Source organism: Amia ocellicauda, chromosome 9 (assembly GCF_036373705.1).
Source record: "Amia ocellicauda isolate fAmiCal2 chromosome 9, fAmiCal2.hap1, whole genome shotgun sequence".
Taxonomy (NCBI): Eukaryota; Metazoa; Chordata; class Actinopteri; order Amiiformes; family Amiidae; genus Amia; species Amia ocellicauda.
Genome location: NC_089858.1, coordinates 6,030,001 through 6,052,002, shown reverse-complemented (window position 1 = coordinate 6,052,002; position 22,002 = coordinate 6,030,001). Strand labels below are relative to the sequence as shown.

The 22,002-nt window shown below is 37.5% G+C and overlaps 1 protein-coding gene across 1 annotated transcript in view; it reads left to right on the top strand.

Moving 5' to 3' along the window:
* The window catches only part of LOC136758465 (regulator of G-protein signaling 3), a 217,529-nt gene that overhangs the window by 95,533 nt on the left and 99,994 nt on the right, over window positions 1-22,002 (top strand). The window contains exon 18 of the mRNA XM_066712845.1: window positions 11,916-11,959. Coding sequence (XP_066568942.1) covers window positions 11,916-11,959 — 44 coding nt within the window. The remainder of the gene's footprint in view (window positions 1-11,915; window positions 11,960-22,002) is intronic.

Below are 22,002 nucleotides of genomic sequence, written 5' to 3'. Positions count from 1 at the left end.
GCTGAGGAGCTATACAGTAATTGTGCGATGTTATGTTGATGTTATAACAATACAAAGAGCCTACAATTACTTACTATTAGTATGCTTACATGCCTAGTAAATTAAATTAATTATGCATACTGCTGATAAAATATACAGTTTGTCTTGATATAAGTATAATCTTTAACCTACATCTTCCATCTGCATATCATGTAGATTATATGTTTAGGTTTATAGAGAAATAAAGTATTTAATAGTTATTTGCATTTTCCTCAGTATGTCAATATGCCTTGGTAAATTAAGACCAACATTTCTGCAATGCGGCCACTGTGGTTGCATGTGGTGACCAGCGCTTTTATTTGCGGCCTTTGAGGCCTTCAAAGCCTCCCAACAAAGTAAATTTGTGAAAATCAGGAATTACACTGCACACTAATTATTTTATAAATATTACGTTACAAAGCACGTAGAACTGAACTGGTGTGGTTTTAATTCTGACCACACTACTCATACAATTGTAGCTTGGTAAACATCATCGTACAATTGAAGTCTGCTATTTTTTGGTACCCCTAGATTGTTGAAGACAAGATAAGAATGGATATCCGAACATTTTAAATTAATAAATAAATGGAACCAGTAAATGTTTTTCACTTAAGGGGGGTTAACCCTAGAAAACAGAATCAAGCAATTCATATATTTTCCCATATCAGAATTAAAACCTGTCTATTGAATATCTGTTCACCAAGCTGAAGACCATACTACAGCACCATAGATTTAAAACTACCCTTTGATAGGGCCTTGCAGTAAAGCAGATAACATTATAAGAAATATTGTCCTCTTATATCCTGGAAGAACACAAATGCTCAATTTAGCTGGATTAATAGCTTCTCCTCTCCGCCAGAAGATAATAAACTTCATCAGTTTGCTGAACATGCTGAGCAACTGTCACTGCGACACTGTGAACCATGTTTCTGACAGTTTAGTTAATGGTTATCTCTTGCTTATTGTGAGAGTTCTGTAACACTCCTGCATCATGTAGTATTTCATGCAGTTAGTGACTGTTCATAGTTTACCCACACACTCCAGTGGACATTTTCAAATCTTCGGTGCGCTATTTTGCCCAAAGAAAATAAACAGTGAATGGGGAATTAATACTTTTTAACTTGAAAACATTGAAAAATACTGTGAAATATTACACACAGAACAAGGTCACCTTTGTATTCTACACTTTTACATTTTGAAAAATGGAGAAAGTGACTCAGTGACCTCAAAAATATATATTTGTATTAGTCAGAAATCAATGTGTTGACATCCAGTTCGCCCCCATGCTTTTTTGTTTTTTTAAAAGCTAGTTATCTTTGTTTAGATTGGCCAGGTCTTTGCAATCCATCATTATCCCACAAATAAGACATGACAGGTCTATTGCTGGAATCGATGAGATGCATGGGATTCAGAGCAGGTTTTAAAATCATTAACTGGAATGAATGATCAGGGATATTGGATGTGAAGCTCACTGAGAAAGTAGGACTGCCTCACATTTGCAGACTTTGTGAAGGACGAAGGCAATCTTTCTAATGTTACCTACTGTCTACATCCCTGAATGTGGCATTTCCTTTTACCTTAAAAACCTGCTGATGTATGTGCTTTCAATTGTGCTTTTCAAGCCCTGCTGTCACCCTGTGGTTTACATTGCCATGTAACACGGGTCACTGATCTACTTGTTTTGGTTCCTTCTGTTGATCAAGCAGCCGCTATAATGGTTCTTCTTTTGACTTTGAACCATGAGAGATATGAGATGTGTTAGAGATAGGGGAAAACCGTACAAGGGGGAAAGGGAGATAATTGTACTGCATTTCTAAACTCGCACCATGGCAAATGAATGTGGTACTGTGACCTTAAAACCACTCGGGAGAAATTGCTTTACCTGCTTTATTTTTTAAAGCCCAGAGAGACAGCTGTCACGTTTGTGTTTTCAGCTCCCATCCTTCAATTTCACCTTGTAATGTTTCTCCGAGCTCTGTCATTCCTCTACCAGGGGGAAGGGTGAGGAGAATGATGGAATCGCTGCCTCACATTATTAAAACTGGAGGAAAAAAGGGAAGCAGCTTAATGAAAGATGCTGGAGATGGGATTCAGTTCTGGTGATTGTTTGGCATTTGTGATCGATATACCCTGGAGCATCACTGTGGACTGATCTGATTTAAGGCGCTGGAGGTGAAACGTAATGTATGTGTAGAAGCTGTTTAATCCCCATCACCGTGATGCATGTCTGCAATGAAACTTTCACTCCAGACAAGTGTCTACTTGGTGGGTGATTGCTGTTTAAATGATTTATGGTCTTTCTTGCTGGTCACCAAATAGAAGAGCACACTTGAGCCATTGTCTGTGGCCTTTTCTATCATTGTGCTGCTTGATTTAAATTAGCTTTCCTTTTTGTGTTAATCCATATTTAAGGTGCATCTCTTTAGAAAATGTCATGCACTGATCTCCATTTTATCATAAAGAAAAACAATCGGTAATACATTCAAATTTTCACAATGAGATTAGATATGTGATCTGAAAATATTATATAACTTTCCTAGCAATCTCATGTTACCTGATCAAGTTCTTCTAAAATTGTTCAATCCCAAAACTATTGACGTGTTGGAGCATTATATCTGCCTCTGCTGTATAATGGCACCTGTTACTGTGGAACTTCCATTTCCTTTTAAACAAGAACTACAGTCTGATTTCTCTGCACAACGTACTCTTTGAAAAGTCCAATCATTACATGATTTCAAACATTAAGCTCTCAGCCATGGGAGAGATTTAGATTGCCACTGTGCTAAATTGAGAACCTCAAGTTTGGTCCTATGAACTTAATTTACATTACTTGTTTACAATACTTGTAAATGTCAACCCACATTTGCTCTAGAAGCACTCTTTTATCTGACTGTGTCTCTGCCGTTTTAATTAAACATCCTACAGTCTGTTGGCTTTCAGTGGAAGCTGCCTTCCTGAGAAACGTGTCATTGCATCTAATCAGCAAATATCTGAGCGCGCGAAACTGCATGGTAAAACCTAAACCATTGCTGTGATGCTTGATAATATTGCTCCAGAGTTAATCCGTCTCTTCACTTCCTGGAGATTGCCTCCAGATTGAATGGGCTCATTTTCCCCCCTTGTGTTGGATTGCCCGGTTTTGTGCATCAGTGGATGAGTTTCCACTACTGTGGGTTGGAGCGCAGGCCAGGAAGTGAGCTCTGCAGTCGGCTCCACCTGTCATTGTTCACAGCCATTCTGAGACTCAGGAAAGAAGGGTTGTATGTTTGATAGACCAGGGAGCGGCCCTTTTGTCAAACTTGTGTTGCATTGTGCATTGTGGCAGACCGACATACGGGATTGTTCTCGGTATCACAGAAGTATCTTTGGCACAAGGGACATACCTCCCCCACGCTCTGACTTAGTGGGAGTGTTGAGTGGTTGTCTGGGAATAATTCACAAGAAACTAATCCACAAATTCACTTTCTGTACCTGTAAATGTAAGTACTTCTCTTAGCTGGAAAGAAACAAACAAAGGACAAAGAAAAACAGATGTGCACACAAAGCAGAAGAGCGGTTTAAATATAGTTCTAAAATTGCAAGGTTTTTAACAAGATACCAATTTGAATTAAATCTGCGAGTAATGTGTTGATCAATAAATAGTTGGTTTGGTAAATATACAAATAATTCTTATATAAATGTTGATAGTGGCAATGATATAATTGGCCATGCAAACCATAATTATTTAGCATTACCTATCATGCAATGGTTTTTATTATGTTGACATCAGTATCCAAAACCTAATGTTATTTCTAATCTCTATAGCTAATGCTTCCAAATCAGATCTGCTCTGAAGGTAGTTCCTTTGTGATTCCACAGCTGCCACCAAACAGAACTGCATTTTAATTTGCACATGTGTGGAGTTTGACAGTTCTACCTCTGAATGCATCATTCACAGCATGTAGTGGTAAAATTAGAGAGACATCTTCTGGTAGAATAGGGGAACAACATCTGTAGCCTACTGTACCTGAGCCCAGATCTGGTGTTAGATGCAGAATGTAATATCTTGAGGGCACAGGCAGTATGAGGGTCACCTTTTTGTAATCTTGTGCGTGAGAAGATTTCACAAGGATTTGATCTGTTATCCTATTTATGGAAATAAAATAACCGTCAACCTATCTTTAGTCCACTACTCCAAGTCAGAAATGTGTGTTAGATTACCAGCAATATTCTGAGGAGAAAAAACACATTTAGGAGGATGAGAAGGAGACTGTGAATTACATTTAGTTAACCCAGCTGGCACTGACACTCAGTCTTAGAATGGTTGCCAGTAGCTTTCTTTATGCATCAAGCCTTTTATTGTGGTCGGCTTCTGTACGCTGCTCTTACATAAAAGGTGGTGCTCCCATGGGGCATGCACATGCGGTTTTGGTTCAGTAACCTTTTTCTCTAGCAGTACATTTCAAGGCCAGTTAGTACAGAGCAGTAGTCTGATCATTTGCATGCTTCTATTGTTGTCCACTTGCACAAAGCTTCTCTGTGGCTCAGAACATGAAAGGTTGTTTTCTGAGAGACTTTGAGGATTTTAACCAGGATTTGAATCAGGAACAAAAAGCATCTACTCAAGTCAGTGTTATCTACAGCTTCCTTTACAGAAAACTTTTGAGCTTTTTCCATTTTCCTCACTCCAGTTTGTATAGTGTTCCAGCCCAATATGTGTTTGTGTTTTAGAAAAAAAAAAAATATATATATATAATTAAACAAAACATGTAGCAGTTTTTCGATGTTATTTGTTAGCGACTAAGGGTTTAGCACTATGCCTCCATAGTGGTTAACTACCAAAATAATTGATCTGTCTGACTGTTTAAGTTCTTGTAACTTTCAGATATTTTCAAGGATTTATTTTGCATTTTATTAGTACCTCTGATTTATCTTTGAAAAGAAAAGTATAAATCATTATTTCCATACCATATGTATCAATCACAACACTGATGTAGATGCAATTCACTCAAACTATCCTAGCTTTTGTTACAGTAGCAATTTGTTGTAAATTGTGGCTCATAAGTGTTGTCAAACTAATGTAAAGGTGTGTCCAAGAAATAAGTACGATGAAACCAGTGTAGTCTGCCACAACAGATGAGTATAAAAAGACAGCGGAGATGTTGTTGACAAGGTTTTCTGCCCTTTCGTTTACCATCCGTTATCTGAAATTGAAAAAGCAGAGGTTCTTTTATTGCTCTGCTCCTCAAGCAATCTGGGGAGCACTACCAATTTGTGTAAATCGATTTTCATTTTTTTCCTTCTCAGCGCTAGTTCTGCCTCCATACCAGTTTTACATTTTACTCCTTGGGTTGTTGTTTGTGGCTGTGGGGAAGTCGAGAAATGAAGTGTTTTTTGTTCATTTAGGGGTGATAGGAAGAAGGCCTATGACCCCTGTGTGACTGTGTGACCCTGATACAGAAAAATATTTTTTTCTTTGGGTCCCCAGCAATGCTGTCAGAGAGACTGTATCTACATCGTGCTGATATGTAAATGGATGTCTCGGAATCGTGAATTCTCTACAGAAATTGGCAAGCTCTGAGGGAAGCCTCAGAACTGCCGGAAACCTTCCCAATAGTGCTCTCTTAGGTCTTATTTCAGTACCCTTCATGGAATTAAAATAGTTACCACAAGGCACTGAAGAACATGATTTAGGTATCTAAATGTTTTCTTAAAGTGAACTGCACCTCAAGTAGATGAAATTAGAGGCTAAGACAGACATTTCATAATGACAAAGAAATAGCTCCCGACAAAAGAGAAGCAAATGCTCTAGCACTATAATGGAATCATATTTTCTTTACTCCTCATAACTTGGGTATCTCTAGAGATAGGTCTCCACACATGAAATAGTTTAAGGATTGGGGTTGTTGCTTGTGCTAGGCTTGCCGCTTTGTCTCTGCCCCAGCGAAGCAGCCGCAGTGAGCCCAGTGTATGGAGACCAGGCACGATATGTCAGGGGAAACTGCCACTTCCCTCAGAGCAACTAATTATTTCCCACTTTCTCTTTCTAATCACCTTGGCTTATAATTTGTTAAGCAGCTGTTCATTTGCATGGTCTCTCAGATAAGACTAATTGCAGAGGTAGTGTTTTTGTCACCTATATCTTAAACTGGTGACAAAAACACCAACTCTGCAATCTGACTACCAATATAGGTGACAAAAACATTACCTTTTTTTTTTTTTTTCCTTTCTGATTGTGCGCTTGGATATTACCACTTCCCTCCGCAGCAATGTGATCTTTGATGACTCTTAATGAGAGCCGCCTTGTCTTTCCATTTGTGCATCAAAGGTAAAACAGTTTAACGTATATTTAAATCTTAATCTGGATTTATCACTCATTTTAAATATAGGAGCACAAGCTTGCATTTTTCATAACAGCACCTTGTTCTATTTCTCTGATTTGCTTCTAGCTACTTAACACCATGTTGTTTAGGCTTGATTGCTTTGTATGCGGTGGGCTTCTGGTTGAAATAAAATAACTGTACAAATGTGTACCTGTGTAGGATTGCACCTTGCAGTGTAACCTATAAAAATGAGACCATTTTGGATTGTACTCTTCATATGTAGTCATATGTAATGGTTCATTAGGCTGACCCAATGGTCCATGCATTGTGAAAGGGGATACTTCAGCTTTTCTTATGGTTATTGTTATTTTTATTATTAAGACATTTATCATTTAACTTTAGCTGAAATTCAGTGGTCTTCATATTCACACCATTACAAGATATAGCCTAACATCACTACCAGACACATTTAGCTACACCACAGAGAGCAACATAACATCATAATATATACACTAGCTTTCTGTGACACAAACATTGTCGGTAGAGAAATAAGAATGCTAAAATAAATAACGATAAACCTCACTGTCTGGAAAACGGACATAGATTGACAGCATGTGGGTGCTTTGAGTGACACAGACTCAGAATAGCACAGTAGTAGTCGTGAACAAGTATTTTTAGGCGACACAAAACAACATTACTCCGGGTACGATGCATAGTGGGTGTGTGCCAGTGTCCTTTATGTAATGTCTGGTCTGTCCAAGTCCATCCAAATGAAAAGAATTGTACTAGATATCAGAGTACATTATTTTTAAAATGCTGGGTTAATAATAACAAAAAGAATAAAACTTCCTTAACTTCAAAGAACAAATACATGTATGTTTCTTATTTTGAAGGCTGAAGAATTATGCCATATGAAAAAGCAATTTGACTTATTTTTGTTGTCTTGTCTGACATGTCTGAAAACAAGCTCTATGGCCACTGTTCTTAATGTTGTCCCACTTTGTCAATCCTCACACCCTGGAAACAAGTACAGTGATTTTCAAATGTAGTGTGCAGAATAAGAGAATGTTTTTAAAACATATTAATGCTCTAATTGGCCAGGATTTTTTTTTTTTTTTTTGCTTTTTGGGGGTGGGGTGGGCAAATTGAGTGCTGTAAGTACTTCTGCATTACAATTCTATGCATCCATAATATAAAATCTTCCCCACCGACTTATCCTCTATACATTACTGTAAACAATGCTTTTAAATCTGTTTAATGAAATAAAGCAAACACTTAAAACAACAGGTTTTAAGGTTTCATGCAGCTTATGCATTGTCTATCGGGAAGTGTAAACTGCCACTTAATCACAACCTAAAATACTAATTGTTCAGTAAGAAAAATGTACAGAAATGTGTTGGAGCATCTGTGAAAATTCAGGCCAAAGGAGTAGGGCAATCTTGAAAACAAGATAAACAAGCTAAAATTACAGGCTAAGGGAGGCATCTGTACTCTTGACATGCCTCGCTATTGAAATCTCCAACAGACTAATTCAATTTGGTGAATTAATGTGATTTTTTTTTATTTTTTTTTTCTAGTGCCTTTACACTGAAATTCCTAATGTGGCTTTGATTTGGAAGTGAGCCACAGCAGGTTGATGAATGTCTACATTAAAGTAATTGGAAATATTGATCTCAGGGAAGGCGTCTTCAGCTTGGCACAGCTGAAACGGGCCTGCTGCACTTCCAGAGATGTGCCTGATGAGGATTTAAACACATTCATCCTTGCGCTCAATTCTATTTGTTTAACAGGAGCCGGGGCCTCATTCGGAGGCTGTCATTGTGGTTTTGGCACTAAAAAGCACCTCAGAGATTTTAACCCCCCCCCCCCTACCTTACGAGAGGCACTTCCCACAAAATCAGATGCGTCATATTATTAATTATGGAAAGAATAATAATAATAATAATAATATTCTTTTATTTCTTGGCAGACGCCCTTGTTTTGCTACTAGAAAGAGTAATATTTCATGTTTAACAAAGGCACTCCCTGAAACAAATGCTGTGCCACATGAGTAATGCAACAGCAGAGCAATAAAGCGGTTTAAAACATTGTTTGGTGTGCAGGCTTTGTGATATGGAGGTTAAGTGCTTGAATATGCTTTGATGTCTTTGGATACTTGTGCTGTAGTTAAAGATTGTAGGCGTTTGGAGAAAAATATTGATTTCAGCTTGGAGGAAGCATGAATTGTGAAAACTAAACACAGGCTCTGATTCTATGAAATACAGTATGCTGAAATGACTTTGAACGACAAACCATTAGATTTTTTAATACAATGAACTGACCTCAAATTAAACTTTACTATGACTGATGCCTGGGGTAATATAATGTAGGTATTTTACGTCTCTCAAAGTCTATAATTCTCAGTAAGGTTCTCAATAATTGTCATCTACCCTTTATTAGATAATCATCATGAAATGTATATTTTATAATAATTATAATGTTCTGGTAAAGCATGGAAGAATACCATAAAACCTTACCTTTAGCTGCTTTAGGGGGTGTATTTTGTCACCAATTTTTCACAATTCCACACAGCTTGGGAAATGTGATTTTATTTGCACTTTTTGAAATCTGGCCTAACCATATTCTAAATTATTCAGAGTCTTGCCTTCCCTCCAATGTGTTACACATGTGACATTGGATTGTGTTGTGCTTTTACTCTCATCTTTCAATATAATCAATAGATCTGTGGACAGGATGTAGCTCGTTTTACTTTTGGTAATAATTGTCTATTAATCATTAATACATTTTTATTTTATTTTATTTTTTATTAATGAATCAAAGTCCTTGATGAAATATGTGCCCAGTAATGGTACACACTGGGTCATTTTGCCAGCTTTGCCTAACCCCATGTTTTGTTTGACGAGCAATATCTCCAGTATGGCTCTTCAGTTTACCAAGATCTAATATTGACTAGATTTTCCAAGTTTTAATTTTGTTGAAAACACAGCTATGATGCATTTTTAGATCAGAGAGATGGGCCAGACATCCTGTCTGTCTTTATTATGTAACTTCAACAATTTTCCACTTTACATTTTCTTAAGGTCTCTCTCACATTGTTTATTTCTGTGAGGTTTCCGAAAAATCAGCTTCTCCACAGCAATGGTGACATCGGGCTCCTTGACCTCACCCGAGCCTTTCTCTTCAATGCTCAGCCATGTTTAGGTCACTGAGACGGTCTTAAGTTGGCCAAAGTGGCTGTTTCTTATGAGGCAATGATCAATAATGGCATTCATATCGGTCTACTTCAGTGACTGCTATAAACACTGACGACTGCTGTTCACGGTCTGTTGTGTATCTGTCTTTGGAGATTCATATGTTACACACGCCAGATGTGTTCTTCCAAATCCATGGAGATCTACAGTGTTTTAATGCAGTTTAAAATACAAGATAACACAAGATAAGAGCCTGCTTAATTTGTATTAATTGCTAATTGGTAATAATTTTCATTTGATTTTTATGAGGTTGCAGTCACTTGTTTAATAAGACAAATGAATACCATACATTTTAGTCAATATCTGGAAACTAATTCAATTGTTTAATCAGCTCTACTCCTATAGCACTGAGATGACACTGGAATCATTGAAATCAAAAGCATATATTTTTTTTGTTAAAGAACAATTTAATGACAGGCACTGCAGCTCCAGCTTGTGGGGAAGAAGCTGAGTGTAAAATTATCATTCTCTTTAATTAGCCCAGCAGTAGCATGTAACAAACCAGGGGGGTGGGGGAATACAATTTTTCTTCTTTCAGAAGGTGTGCTGCATTACTGGACATTTGAAGAACTAGAAATATATGTGATATGCTGTCAGTCCCTAATGATGGAGGGGGGCTGCTTTTAATGGGGAAAGAGACACGTATTCCATCCTGGGAATAGGAAAGGTTCATCCCATTTAGGTGACCCTGTCATTGAAGTGATGTCTCGAGGTTATTAAGGGAAAACTCTGTACCAATTGCTTGCAGATCAAATCAGAAGCAACTTAAAAATACCATATTAGGTTGCCCAGTGTCAGCAGGGAATTACATACCTGGTCCTACAATGATTTATGTAAGCTATGAAATGTGGAGATTGATTAGATGCATCACAAGCAGAGCATACTGTTTTTATCTTTTATCCAGATGTGTGGTCTCTGAAATGCTGCAGGAAAATTATACTACATCTTTATTTACTATTTGCCTATAATTGTGCCTTATGCCAGAGGTTATGTCCACTTACCTTAAATTAGTTTTTCTTAAGAATTGTAGATGGAGATGTGAGCAATGAAGCACAAAATTAAAATTAAATCCTTTCTCTTGAGGAAGGATACTGCCTATTTTAACTAGATTCATTGCAAAGTACTCAAAGATGGTGTTCACCATAGGAATGTACTGGAAATCTTTTGAATTGAACTGTTACGAAACACATTTGGGACATACAGGGGGGGAATGTCAATGCATCACTCATGACACTGAGTAGTATAAAACAGTGCTGAAATTACTAAGGTTTAATTTTATTGAACTATTAATTCAGTCAATAGGGATAGATACAAGTTAGTATTATTTTAGCTAGGGGGGATTTATATTAAACAAATCATTAATTCAAAATTATTACTGATCAACAGAATTAAAATTAGCCATATTTTGCCATCCTTGCTTTTGTTAATTTTGTGACGTAGGTTTGACTTGGCTACAACCAGGCCTGGTTCCTCAGTATAGGAACACTTAGTTTAGACTAAAGCCCATCTGGCCAAAAATGACTTTGTCTAAGACCTATTTGCACACAAAATGAAGAAGTTATAACATTAACCTAACATTAAACATTACTAACTTTTTTCATCTATTGGGATCCATTCTATAATTTATTTTGTCCATCTTTGGCCTAATCTTCTTGCAATGTACCTGAAACATTTTCACTCTTTCAATGATGCTTTTTCATACTACTTTGTTTTCATTTCATTTTATTTTTCTGACTCTTCTTGTTGTTTCAAGTATGCATCTTTATGTTGTAAGTCGCCCTGGATAAGGGCGTCTGCCAAGAAATAAAATAATAATAATAATAATAATAATAATATTATTCTTACCATAATTAATAATATGACGCGTCTGATTTTGTGGGAAGTGCCTCTCGTAAGGTTACCTCAGCTCTACGTTTATTTATATGCAATTTAGTATTTATCATGGTTATTATTTATTACTTAGCAGACTTTAACCCTTTTGTGCAAATCAGTACATCATGTTGCTCCTTTTCTGTAAACGTTTATGCAAGCTTGGCGCTTGAAGAACACATTGGCCTTGACAGGACTTAAATCTTTCTTTTCTAGCCTGCCTCACTATTTCCCTTGTTTCACTGACAGTCCATTGTTTCTCCTTTGAAGGGAAAATGGATGGATACTGTAAGCTCACAGCAGCTTAATACATAATTGTAAGCAAGTAACACATGATTGATGGCGAAGCTGGGTTGACACACCATTTCTTGTAGTTGGCGCACACATGCAATTTTTATCTCTCCAAGCGACACCAAATGTAATCCTCTTTTCTTTTTTTCTTTTTTTTCTTTCCCCCAACGTTATGTTTCTGCAGATTTCTCTGAAGATTTGAAGTTATACATCATTCACATCACTGAGGTAAGTTCAAAGGCACTGTGATTTGGATCAGTTTGAAATCATTATGACTGAGACACTTAACAGAATTTACAACCCCCCCACCAAACCTTCCCCTCCCCAGCCAGCTGTCTATGTGGATGGGTCATGATTAATCGAATGCCTTTGATTTCAGCCTTTTGTGCATCTCTCCCTTTTAAAATGAGAAACTGCAGCTTTTCTATTTGGATTGTATTTATGCTATATGTCTTGGGTATACGGCAACTAAAAATAGCTTGTTGTTCTACTTCTCCATCTTTTTTCTTTTTAATTGAATGTACTATAGAGCCTCCCTGGTTTATAGTTACTGTCAGGGCTCGGTATAAATCTCTTACACTTCAAGGAAGAAATAAAAAACGTAAGGTAAGCACACCAGGTGAATGCAAAGGGTCATGTTTAGAGGGCACTATTTCTAACTCTATGTGAAGAGCTTTGTCTGCAAGTGTTTTTGAACATATGAGCAAAGGCAGTGCTAAGGAAGGTGGTAGGCTGTACATTGTTTTATTTCAGAATAAATAAATATTAGTGTGTTTTCTTTAAGCTCAGCACAAGGTAGTAGTACGATTCTTTTCATATTTTATTGTATTTATTGACAAGGCTGGCCTTTAGTTGCTCCAAAAAGAGCACTCTAAGCTTTTCTATATCTCTCCTCCACATCCTCATTGCTTACTTGCTTTTATTAGTCATTGGTTTTCAAATCCATTTCAAAGAGTATTTTCTCATGTCTTTCTCTGGAAAACTAGCCATGCTTTTGTGTTTCTGAATTGACTTTGATCTCTCCATTCTTGCCATCCATTCACACATTGTTTCTGGGATTCATATTAAAAGCTGATCTATTTAAAACAATACTTATTTATGCAAAAACACCTGAAATATGCTGCACATGATAGAGTGCCTTGCATAGTCATGTGCAATGTTTCATGTCTCATCCAATAGAGCATAAGGTGGGTAAGTAACCAGTACAGAGTGTTCTTGGGTTTTGAATTAAAATCATCTGGGTGAGAGATGTCCAAATGTTTAATCACAAACCTCCTAGCCTTCGACAGTGTAGCCCTTGTACATCATGCAACTGCAGTATATTTATTTGATTCACTGTTCAATGTAATGAGTGGAAATGCACCAGCTGTCCAATTTCTTATAACATTTTTTATTTTTAAGAAACATTTGTTAAATTGTATTAAGAGAAGGTTTTTCCACTAATTTGAAGTTTGGCATCTTCTGTATTAGTAATTGTAGTATTTGCATAATAAATTGTGTTGAGCATTTCCCTTGGAGTTTCAGAAAGGTTGCTTTAGAAATCAAGGAAGCGTTATGTCATACCAGCAGCAAAGTGAGTGCTTTTCAATTCTGTTAGAAAATGTGAAATTTATATATATTATTTATGATGCCATAAAGTGCTATTTCTATTCCCCCTTTGCCAACATGCTAATCAGCACTCTACTATTGAGAACTGAGAAATAAAACCATCATGGTAAAAGTGGTAAACTGTTGAGTGCATTTCAGTTTTATAAGATCGTAGCAAGTAGTTAGTAACACCGTATTTTGAGAAACCTCTAACAGTGAGTTGGACTGTTTGTCTATGGGATGAGTATATATATAGTATATATAGTGATATATGTTAGTTGTTCTCTTAAATGTCTGCAGCAGTTGATGCATTTTTTGCTTTCTTATTTTTAGTGGTTGTAGACCTACTATTCATTGGCTACTCTGGTATTTTAATGACATGTTAATAAGCTATTTCTCTTGGACTCCAAAGAGCTGAGATGCACCTGTTTTTGGAAACATGGTGGGATATTCCATCTGGTTTCCTTCTGGATTCTGCAGAAATCGGTGAAATGTGTTGACACATCAGTGCTGCCTGAATGCTGCAGATGGCTGCATCACTTTACCTCTCTGTGATGAGATGAAATTCATTATGTCAAGTCCTTAACACAATCTAATGCAGAGTTCATTATTCCCCCCCACCTAGACCTCCCCCTGCTGTGTTTCGTCTCATGTGCTTTTAACTGCCTTGGTCAATAAATTAACCCACTGGGTGTTCTTCCACGGACTCCATTTACAAGAACATAGGCTATATATTTTTTAATAGGTATAACGATGTTTAATCACAACTGTCTGCTGCTTTAAAGCGTAAAAGCATAAAGAGTAATATTTCAGTGGGCCATTTGTAAATGAGAGTGAGGTACCTATCCTGGTGGGAAGAATAAAGCCACTAAAAAGCAACTGAAATAAATTACCTCAAATGTCCTTCTCCTCATTTAACCGTATGAGATGTGAATTCGTCAAACAGCGGGCTTTGTTTAAAAAGACTGAAAGATACATGCTGAACGTTTCACAAGCCCGGAGATAAATATCACCGTGCAGGAATCTACCTCGAGCTCCACACAACGCCGGGGAACAAATGACATGGTGACGATATAACTATTTTCAAAGAAAAATAGGCTCTACTTTCAAGTCACAGCAGGCTGTCAAATTCAAGTTCGGGTTTGAAAATTGTTGTGCCATGGGAAGCATTTCCTCTTATCTTGTACTTTGATTTTCTTCCTTTAGCATAGGATGGTTGAACCCTTCAGTGTTATTGAAGGACAGGGTCTCTAGTCACTGAATTGTGAAGTTTATTTTTGTAGACAGAATTATAACTCAATTAAACACTCATCAAGCCACCGTGTGAAACATCTATACTTTGAAGGTCCTAATCTTTTCTGTGCTACTGCCGGAGTATGGTCAGACACTCACAAGATGTAGTACAAATTGTTGTTTTGCTGTGTGATATATGGTACAATTGTAATACCTATGCATACAATTTCTATTGAAATTCTTCTGAAGAATGTATATTAGAACTGTTTCTATTATTCTGTTTTCAAATGAGCAGCTTTCTCATTCAAATGCATTTGTCTGCGTAGTGATTTAACAGAAGAAACTAAATTGTACTGTGTGCCTTATATATTTTATATATGAAATTCATTTTTTGGTCCTTGTAGCAGCTTGCAGTGGGATAGGCCACAAAGCTGCCTTTCTTCAGGTTGCGGTGACTGTTAGTCTTCCAAGACATGAAAACATTTTGGTGAGTGAACTGTGGAACCTGCTGGCATCGTAAACCACTGAAATATTTTTTTAAAGGAGAAAAAAACTGTAGATGTAATATTAATATGCAAGAAACATTGAGGTTGTGACAGACTGACGTTCTTAAGCCCTGGAAAACGCTTGCAGGCAGTGGAAAGAGGGAGTGTGCAGGCAGGCAGGGAAGAGCCTTACATCAGAGCTCCCTCGCCCTTATGGCAGACAAATATCTCTGCCAGAGCACAAGTTTAGATGTTCGGTCAAACACCCTGCTCACCATGATCCACTGAGGTAGGCTTCTGCTTGGCTTGTTCTGTATTTATATTTGTAGTTTTCATTAATTACTCTTGTATAATGTAATTATCAAATACTTAATGTTTAGCCCTATCTGTTTGTAGGATTCAGTGTTCAGAAATGTCATTTATTCACCTTTTGGTGTGCATAGTATACAGTGTGGTGACAACAGTGAACACTTGTTTCTTGTGAATGAATCCCTGTTAGGTGTAATACAGTATTGATTATTGATCAGTTATCACAATTATTGATCTCCATTTTCTATAGTATTGCAAAGAAAGTGGGATGTGGGCTACCATTCAGAAAACCAAACTTGTATAACTTAGAAACTTGTTGAATTCATCTGTAGTGTCATAGTATATTAAAAAAACATTTTGTATTTTTCCCCAGTCTACCTCACATCAGTAATGCAGTTTCCTTTTACTGTTCTTCACAAAAACAAACATGACAATGGAGAATTAACAATAGTTTAAATTGCCCCCAGCATATTGCTTTAATGCAACGTAATGTAAGTAATTGGAAATGCTGTTTGAACCTACTAATTGTCATGCAGAAAATGCTCTCCTGGCATGCAAGGATTTTTTTTAGCTACTTGATTAACTACTTGATTTTAAAGAGCACTAATGAATAAACCAATAAATATAAAAAATATGAATTGCACTTTTTTTTTCATGTGTATCCTTATGTATATAGGTCTTAGAAATACCATGTGCTGTATATAGTGAAAAATAATGGTCATGGATATAGACAAGCTTGAGACTTCCCTAAAATTGTACTCTGTTTTCATTTCAGTTTTAAAGTAATGTTTCATTCTAAATCTACAATCAAAACCCTATAGGCTTTGGCAAGCAAAACAAAGCAGAAATCTTTTTATAATACATGCAATTCTTTGAAACCTCAATGTTCAATAACATTAACATAACATTATCAGAATTTGAATTACAATGTGGATTGATATCTATTTTGCAAAATCCCAGTCCCTCCCTTTAGACAGGTTAAATCTGAGATAATAGGGACAAAGGTAGTATATGGCAACATTTTATTAAGTACACATATAACACATGGTGACTTTTATTTGCCAGTTTACTTTGAAATACAGCATAATTTGATCTAGTGTGAAGAGTAAACCATTTTATCAGTGTTCATGTGGATGCCTGAATTGTGAATGCTGAGACACACATTAAGCATTTAGTGTGAAAGCAGCTTGATGGGGTTAGAAAACCCCATTTCCTCTAAATCCATCTGACTATTCCTCTCCAGTAATTACTTATTATTTCTAGGGAGCTATTCTCTGAACTACCTGTATATTTTAGATTTTTAATTCCATCGACAAATGGTGTGATAACAAATGACAAGTTACACTTCTTGCCAGACTCTGTAAACCTACTTTTGCATTCTACCCTATCAAAGCAGCTATAAGATGGAATTGAATTTGACATCTCTCTGCCCTGGCCTGTATAATATCTAAGCTGTTCCTAATGTCCTCTGATATGCAGAGTTTTTATCAAGACCTTTGATTTTCAAATCCTGTTTCATTGCCCTCTAAAGGAGCTTTTGCTCTCGATGCAGTATTTACAAAACCCTGTCCTATTCCTGACTCTCTGTATGGAGACCCTTTGCATTTCCCCAGTCCTGTGCTCTACATGCATGTGAAGATCTAGGCACTTCTGCTTGTTACCTGTGAGAGGTTGTCCTATTTTTACTTTTAGCGTAAAAGGAGTCATAGCCTAACCTAGATATAAAGATGAAATTAAACTGGAGCATGGTTGATAGGAAAGAATAAGCATAGCAATCTTCACTCAGACATGGGCAACCCGTCTAACTGACCCTGGCTCCAGAGCAGGAGAACTGACCAATACTACTGGCTCAGTTAATCAAGATTTACATCAGTGATGTAAGTAGTTTTCTGTATTATTTGCATAAATGTATTATGGCTTTGGATTTATATGTTATGCAATATTTGGTACTGCATTTCATAGTAGTATTACTCCCACAGTTAGATTGAAAATGTTTTGAGTACAGAAGGCTTTAGGGAGATTTTATCAAGGTGTTTAACATGTTAAGGTGACCTGAAAGGACTTTGCTGTGCAGTACTGTCATGAAACACTATGTTTACAAAACAAAAGTGAACGTTTGCATGATTTCTCCAGTAGTACATTCATCCTATGCTGTACTAAGTCGTATACTGAGGACTATTAACTTCAATTCATTACACAAAATGATAAAAAAAATAATGCTTACTTTTTTAGTTTGAAGCGGAGTGATTATACTAAGCTGGCAGATGCATCACTGTCAGCAAAAATAGTGTTTATACTGGCTATCCATAAGCTCGGACACTGTATTCTGCCTAATTGCTCTGAAAGGTATTTGACGCCATGGCCCAATTCACTGCTGAAATCAGCTGAAGCCGAAACACCAAGTTTGATAAATCTGGGCTGTTTATTAAAAGGATAATACACTGACAAGATGAACTGCTCTGCAGTGGCAGCACTGATAGATTTGCGTGTAATAAGTTAAATACCCTGCATCCAAACTGCCTCGTAAATCTGAAATTGCTGGAATAAGTCCATTCAGATTTTGTGGGCTTGCAATTTTTACCCCACAATAATATACATTTAGAGAGAGAGAATATTTAAAATCTACACTTAAAGGGGAACTGGTGTGGTTTAGAACATTATAGTTTTACATATTTGTAGGCGTTTTTAGTGAATGTCAGATGTATGTTCTTTATGTTCCATTCTAACATAAGAAACTTTTAACACAACTCTTTGACGCAACTCGAGTCATTATTGTACTCAAGTCAACTGAGTGTCACTGCCTTTCTCCTTGATAGTGATTAAAGTTTCTGTAGTCTCCATGGCTTTTTAGAGAGGGAGAAATCAGCTATTTGCAGCAGTCACTTGTAGTGCATTCCAATATACACTGATCAGCCATAACATTATGACCACCTACCTAATATTGTGTAGGTCGCCCTTTTGCTGCTAAAACAGCCCTGACCCGTCGAGGCATGGACTCCACTAGACCTCTGAAGGTGTGCTGTGGTATCTGGCACCAAGACGTTAGCAGCAGATCCTTTAAGTCCTGTAAGTTGCGAGGTGGGGCCTCCGTGGATCGGACTTGTTTGTCCAGCACATCCCACAGATGCTCCATTGGATTGAGATCTGGGGAATTTGGAGGCCAAGTCAACACTTTGAACTCATGATTCATCAGACCAGGCCACCATCTTCCATTGCTCCGTGGTCCAGTTCTGATGCTCACATGCCCATTGTAGGTGCTTTCGGCAGTGGACAGGGGTCAGCATGGGCACCCTGACTGGTCTGCGGCTTCGCAGCCCCATACGCAACAAACTGCGATGCACTGTGTGTTCTGACACCTTTCTATCAGAACCAGCATTCACTTTTTCGGCAATTTGAGCTACAGTAGCTCGTCTGTTGGATTGGACCACATTGGCCAGCCTTCACTCCCCACGTGCATCAATGAGCCTTGGCCGCCCATGACCCTGTCGTCGGTTCACCGCTTTTCCTTCCTTGGACCACTTTTGATAGGTTCTGACCACTGGAGACCGGGAACACCCCACAAGAGCTGCAGTTTTGGAGATGCTCTGACCCTGTCGTCTAGCCATCACAATGTGGCCCTTGTCAAAGTCGCTCAGATCCTTACGCTTGCCCATTTTTCCTGCTTCTAACAAATCAACTTTGAGGACAAAATGTTCCCTTGCTGCCTAATATATCCCACCCACTGACAGGTGCCATGATAACGAGATTATCAGTGTTATTCACTTCACCTGTTAGTGGTCATAATGTTATGGCTGATTGGTGTATGTGGATATGGATTCCATATGTACGTGTGTGGTGATCATTTATTTTTGTGTATATTATTTGTATAGGATACTCCCAAAAATTATAGTGACATACCTGGCTCCGGAATTGTGTCAGACCAATTCACACAAACATTTTCCACCGAAATATCGAGTTTCATCCAAACTGAAATGAAAACATTCACTTCTGTAGGTACCAAAACAGAATGCACAATGGAAACCGTCCCCGGTACAGAATGTGTTTATACATTAACAGAATTTGTTGTTTGTGTTACACTCGGTTCTGACATGTTAATAATAACCACAAAAACTGTGTATATAAACACACTGAAATAAAATATAAAGCTGAAATAAGCAAAGCAGGAAAGCAATCCCTATTTTATAGTATACTGTAAATGCGTTTCTGGAGACTCTGATGGGCACCTAATGGAGCTCGCTGTAATGCTCATGTGATGCACAGAGTGCTTCTTATTTTGAGATATAAAAAACCTGCTGTAGTAAAATTCTGATGGTCTCAATGGTATATTACATGGGTAGAGGAATATGTGCAGATGATACAAGATAGTGCAGCTGATATTTATTGTTGTAGTGATGACTTTGCGCCTGCATTTGATCTCTCTGAACAAAGATAAAGAGAGCGAGAGGGAGAGAGAAAAAAGTGGTGGTGGAGGGTGAGTTATTATATGAAATGGATATTGATTTTACTACAGACACCTCTAAAAAAAAAAAAATCTGTTTTTAAATCCGTTTTTCTTCAATTAGAGTTTGTTCTATAACTTAGATTAGCTAGTTATTGTCTTACTTCAGTCAAGGTCATATTTCTTCCCAGTTTTAAGTGCCAGACAGTGGTACATCTGTGCAGGGCTTCTGATCTTCATGATTGGGCTACAGAAACAATGCTTAGTATTTTTAGTTTGGAAAGCAGATTTAAAATAATTCTGCTCACATGGGAATCATCTTTCCAAGGTCGGGTAAGGGTTAACTGAAGTCAGTGCATAGCACCTTTTAAATCCTGTGTCTCCTGCTTTTAATCTTCAGTCAATAGTTATTATTTTTATTATACTTCTCTTTCCAGCAGTATTATTCATGGGCATCGTGGTTATCCTGTATAACACGGCTGACAGAGCAGGGCTTCAGACATGCTGTGTGCTGATTCACACTGAAGTGCCTGGAAATTGTGTTGCATCACTTATTCAACTTATGTTCTTTTTTTTCCAACCACAATGAAGTTTATGATGCTGAAGATTACCAAATGCTATGTATACCATAGGAAATCTTCTTTATATATATATATATATATATATATATATATATATATACACGCACACACACATGCGTGTGTACATAGATGTTAATATATCAATAGATATGTATAGTTCACTTGCGTTTGTATTTATAGTTACACTCTGTATTTGTAGACTTACCCGAATGAGTCATCACTTTGCTTTTTCTAATCCAATGCATATTATACAGTATTTATAGGAGTCCTTCCCTTGCTAACCTACTTTCCTCTAGTCACTTTGTAATGATAGGGGCTTTACTGGAAACACAGGCACACAAATCATGAGTTTGCTCTAAAAATACTTAAGCTTCTGCATGTTGTAATTTGAAATAACTTGCATATTATTCATGGTCATTTACAAAGTCAAATAGGGGTGAAAACAGAGTATGGAACTTCCAACAAAATGAAAATGTTGTGTCATTTTGAGAGGAGGAAACCACAACACACAAAATGGGCGTTGTGGTGATTAATATCATTGGAGGAACATGTTTACAGATCTATAGACAGAATTATTCTGAAGGTAGTGTCATTTTGTTGATCACTTTTTTGCTGAGAGATATAGAGAGAGAGATGTATAGATATAGATATCTACATATATATATATATATATATATATATATATATATATATATATATATATATATATATATATATATACACTCACCTAAAGGATTATTAGGAACACCATACTAATACTGTGTTTGACCCCCTTTCGCCTTCAGAACTGCCTTAATTCTACGTGGCATTGATTCAACAAGGTGCTGAAAGCATTCTTTAGAAATGTTGGCCCATATTGATAGGATAGCATCTTGCAGTTGATGGAGATTTGTGGGATGCACATCCAGGGCACGAAGCTCCCGTTCCACCACATCCCAAAGATGCTCTATTGGGTTGAGATCTGGTGACTGTGGGGGCCAGTTTAGTACAGTGAACTCATTGTCATTTTCAAGAAACCAATTTGAAATGATTCGACCTTTGTGACATGGTGCATTATCCTGCTGGAAGTAGCCATCAGAGGATGGGTACATGGTGGTCATAAAGGGATGGACATGGTCAGAAACAATGCTCAGGTAGGCCGTGGCATTTAAACGATGCCCAATTGGCACTAAGGGGCCTAAAGTGTGCCAAGAAAACACCCCCCCCACCATTACACCACCACCACCAGCCTGCACAGTGGTAACAATGCATGATGGATCCATGTTCTCATTCTGTTTACGCCAAATTCTGACTCTACCATCTGAATGTCTCAACAGAAATCGAGACTCATCAGACCAGGCAACATTTTTCCAGTCTTCAACTGTCCAATTTTGGTGAGCTTGTGCAAATTGTAGCCTCTTTTTCCTATTTGTAGTGGAGCTGAGTGGTACCCGATGGGGTCTTCTGCTGTTGTAGCCCATCCGCCTCAAGGTTGTACGTGTTGTGGCTTCACAAATGCTTTGCTGCATACCTCGGTTGTAACGAGTGGTTATTTCAGTCAAAGTTGCTCTTCTATCAGCTTGAATCAGTCGGCCCATTCTCCTCTGACCTCTAGCATCAACAAGGCATTTTCGCCCACAGGACTGCCGCATACTGGAT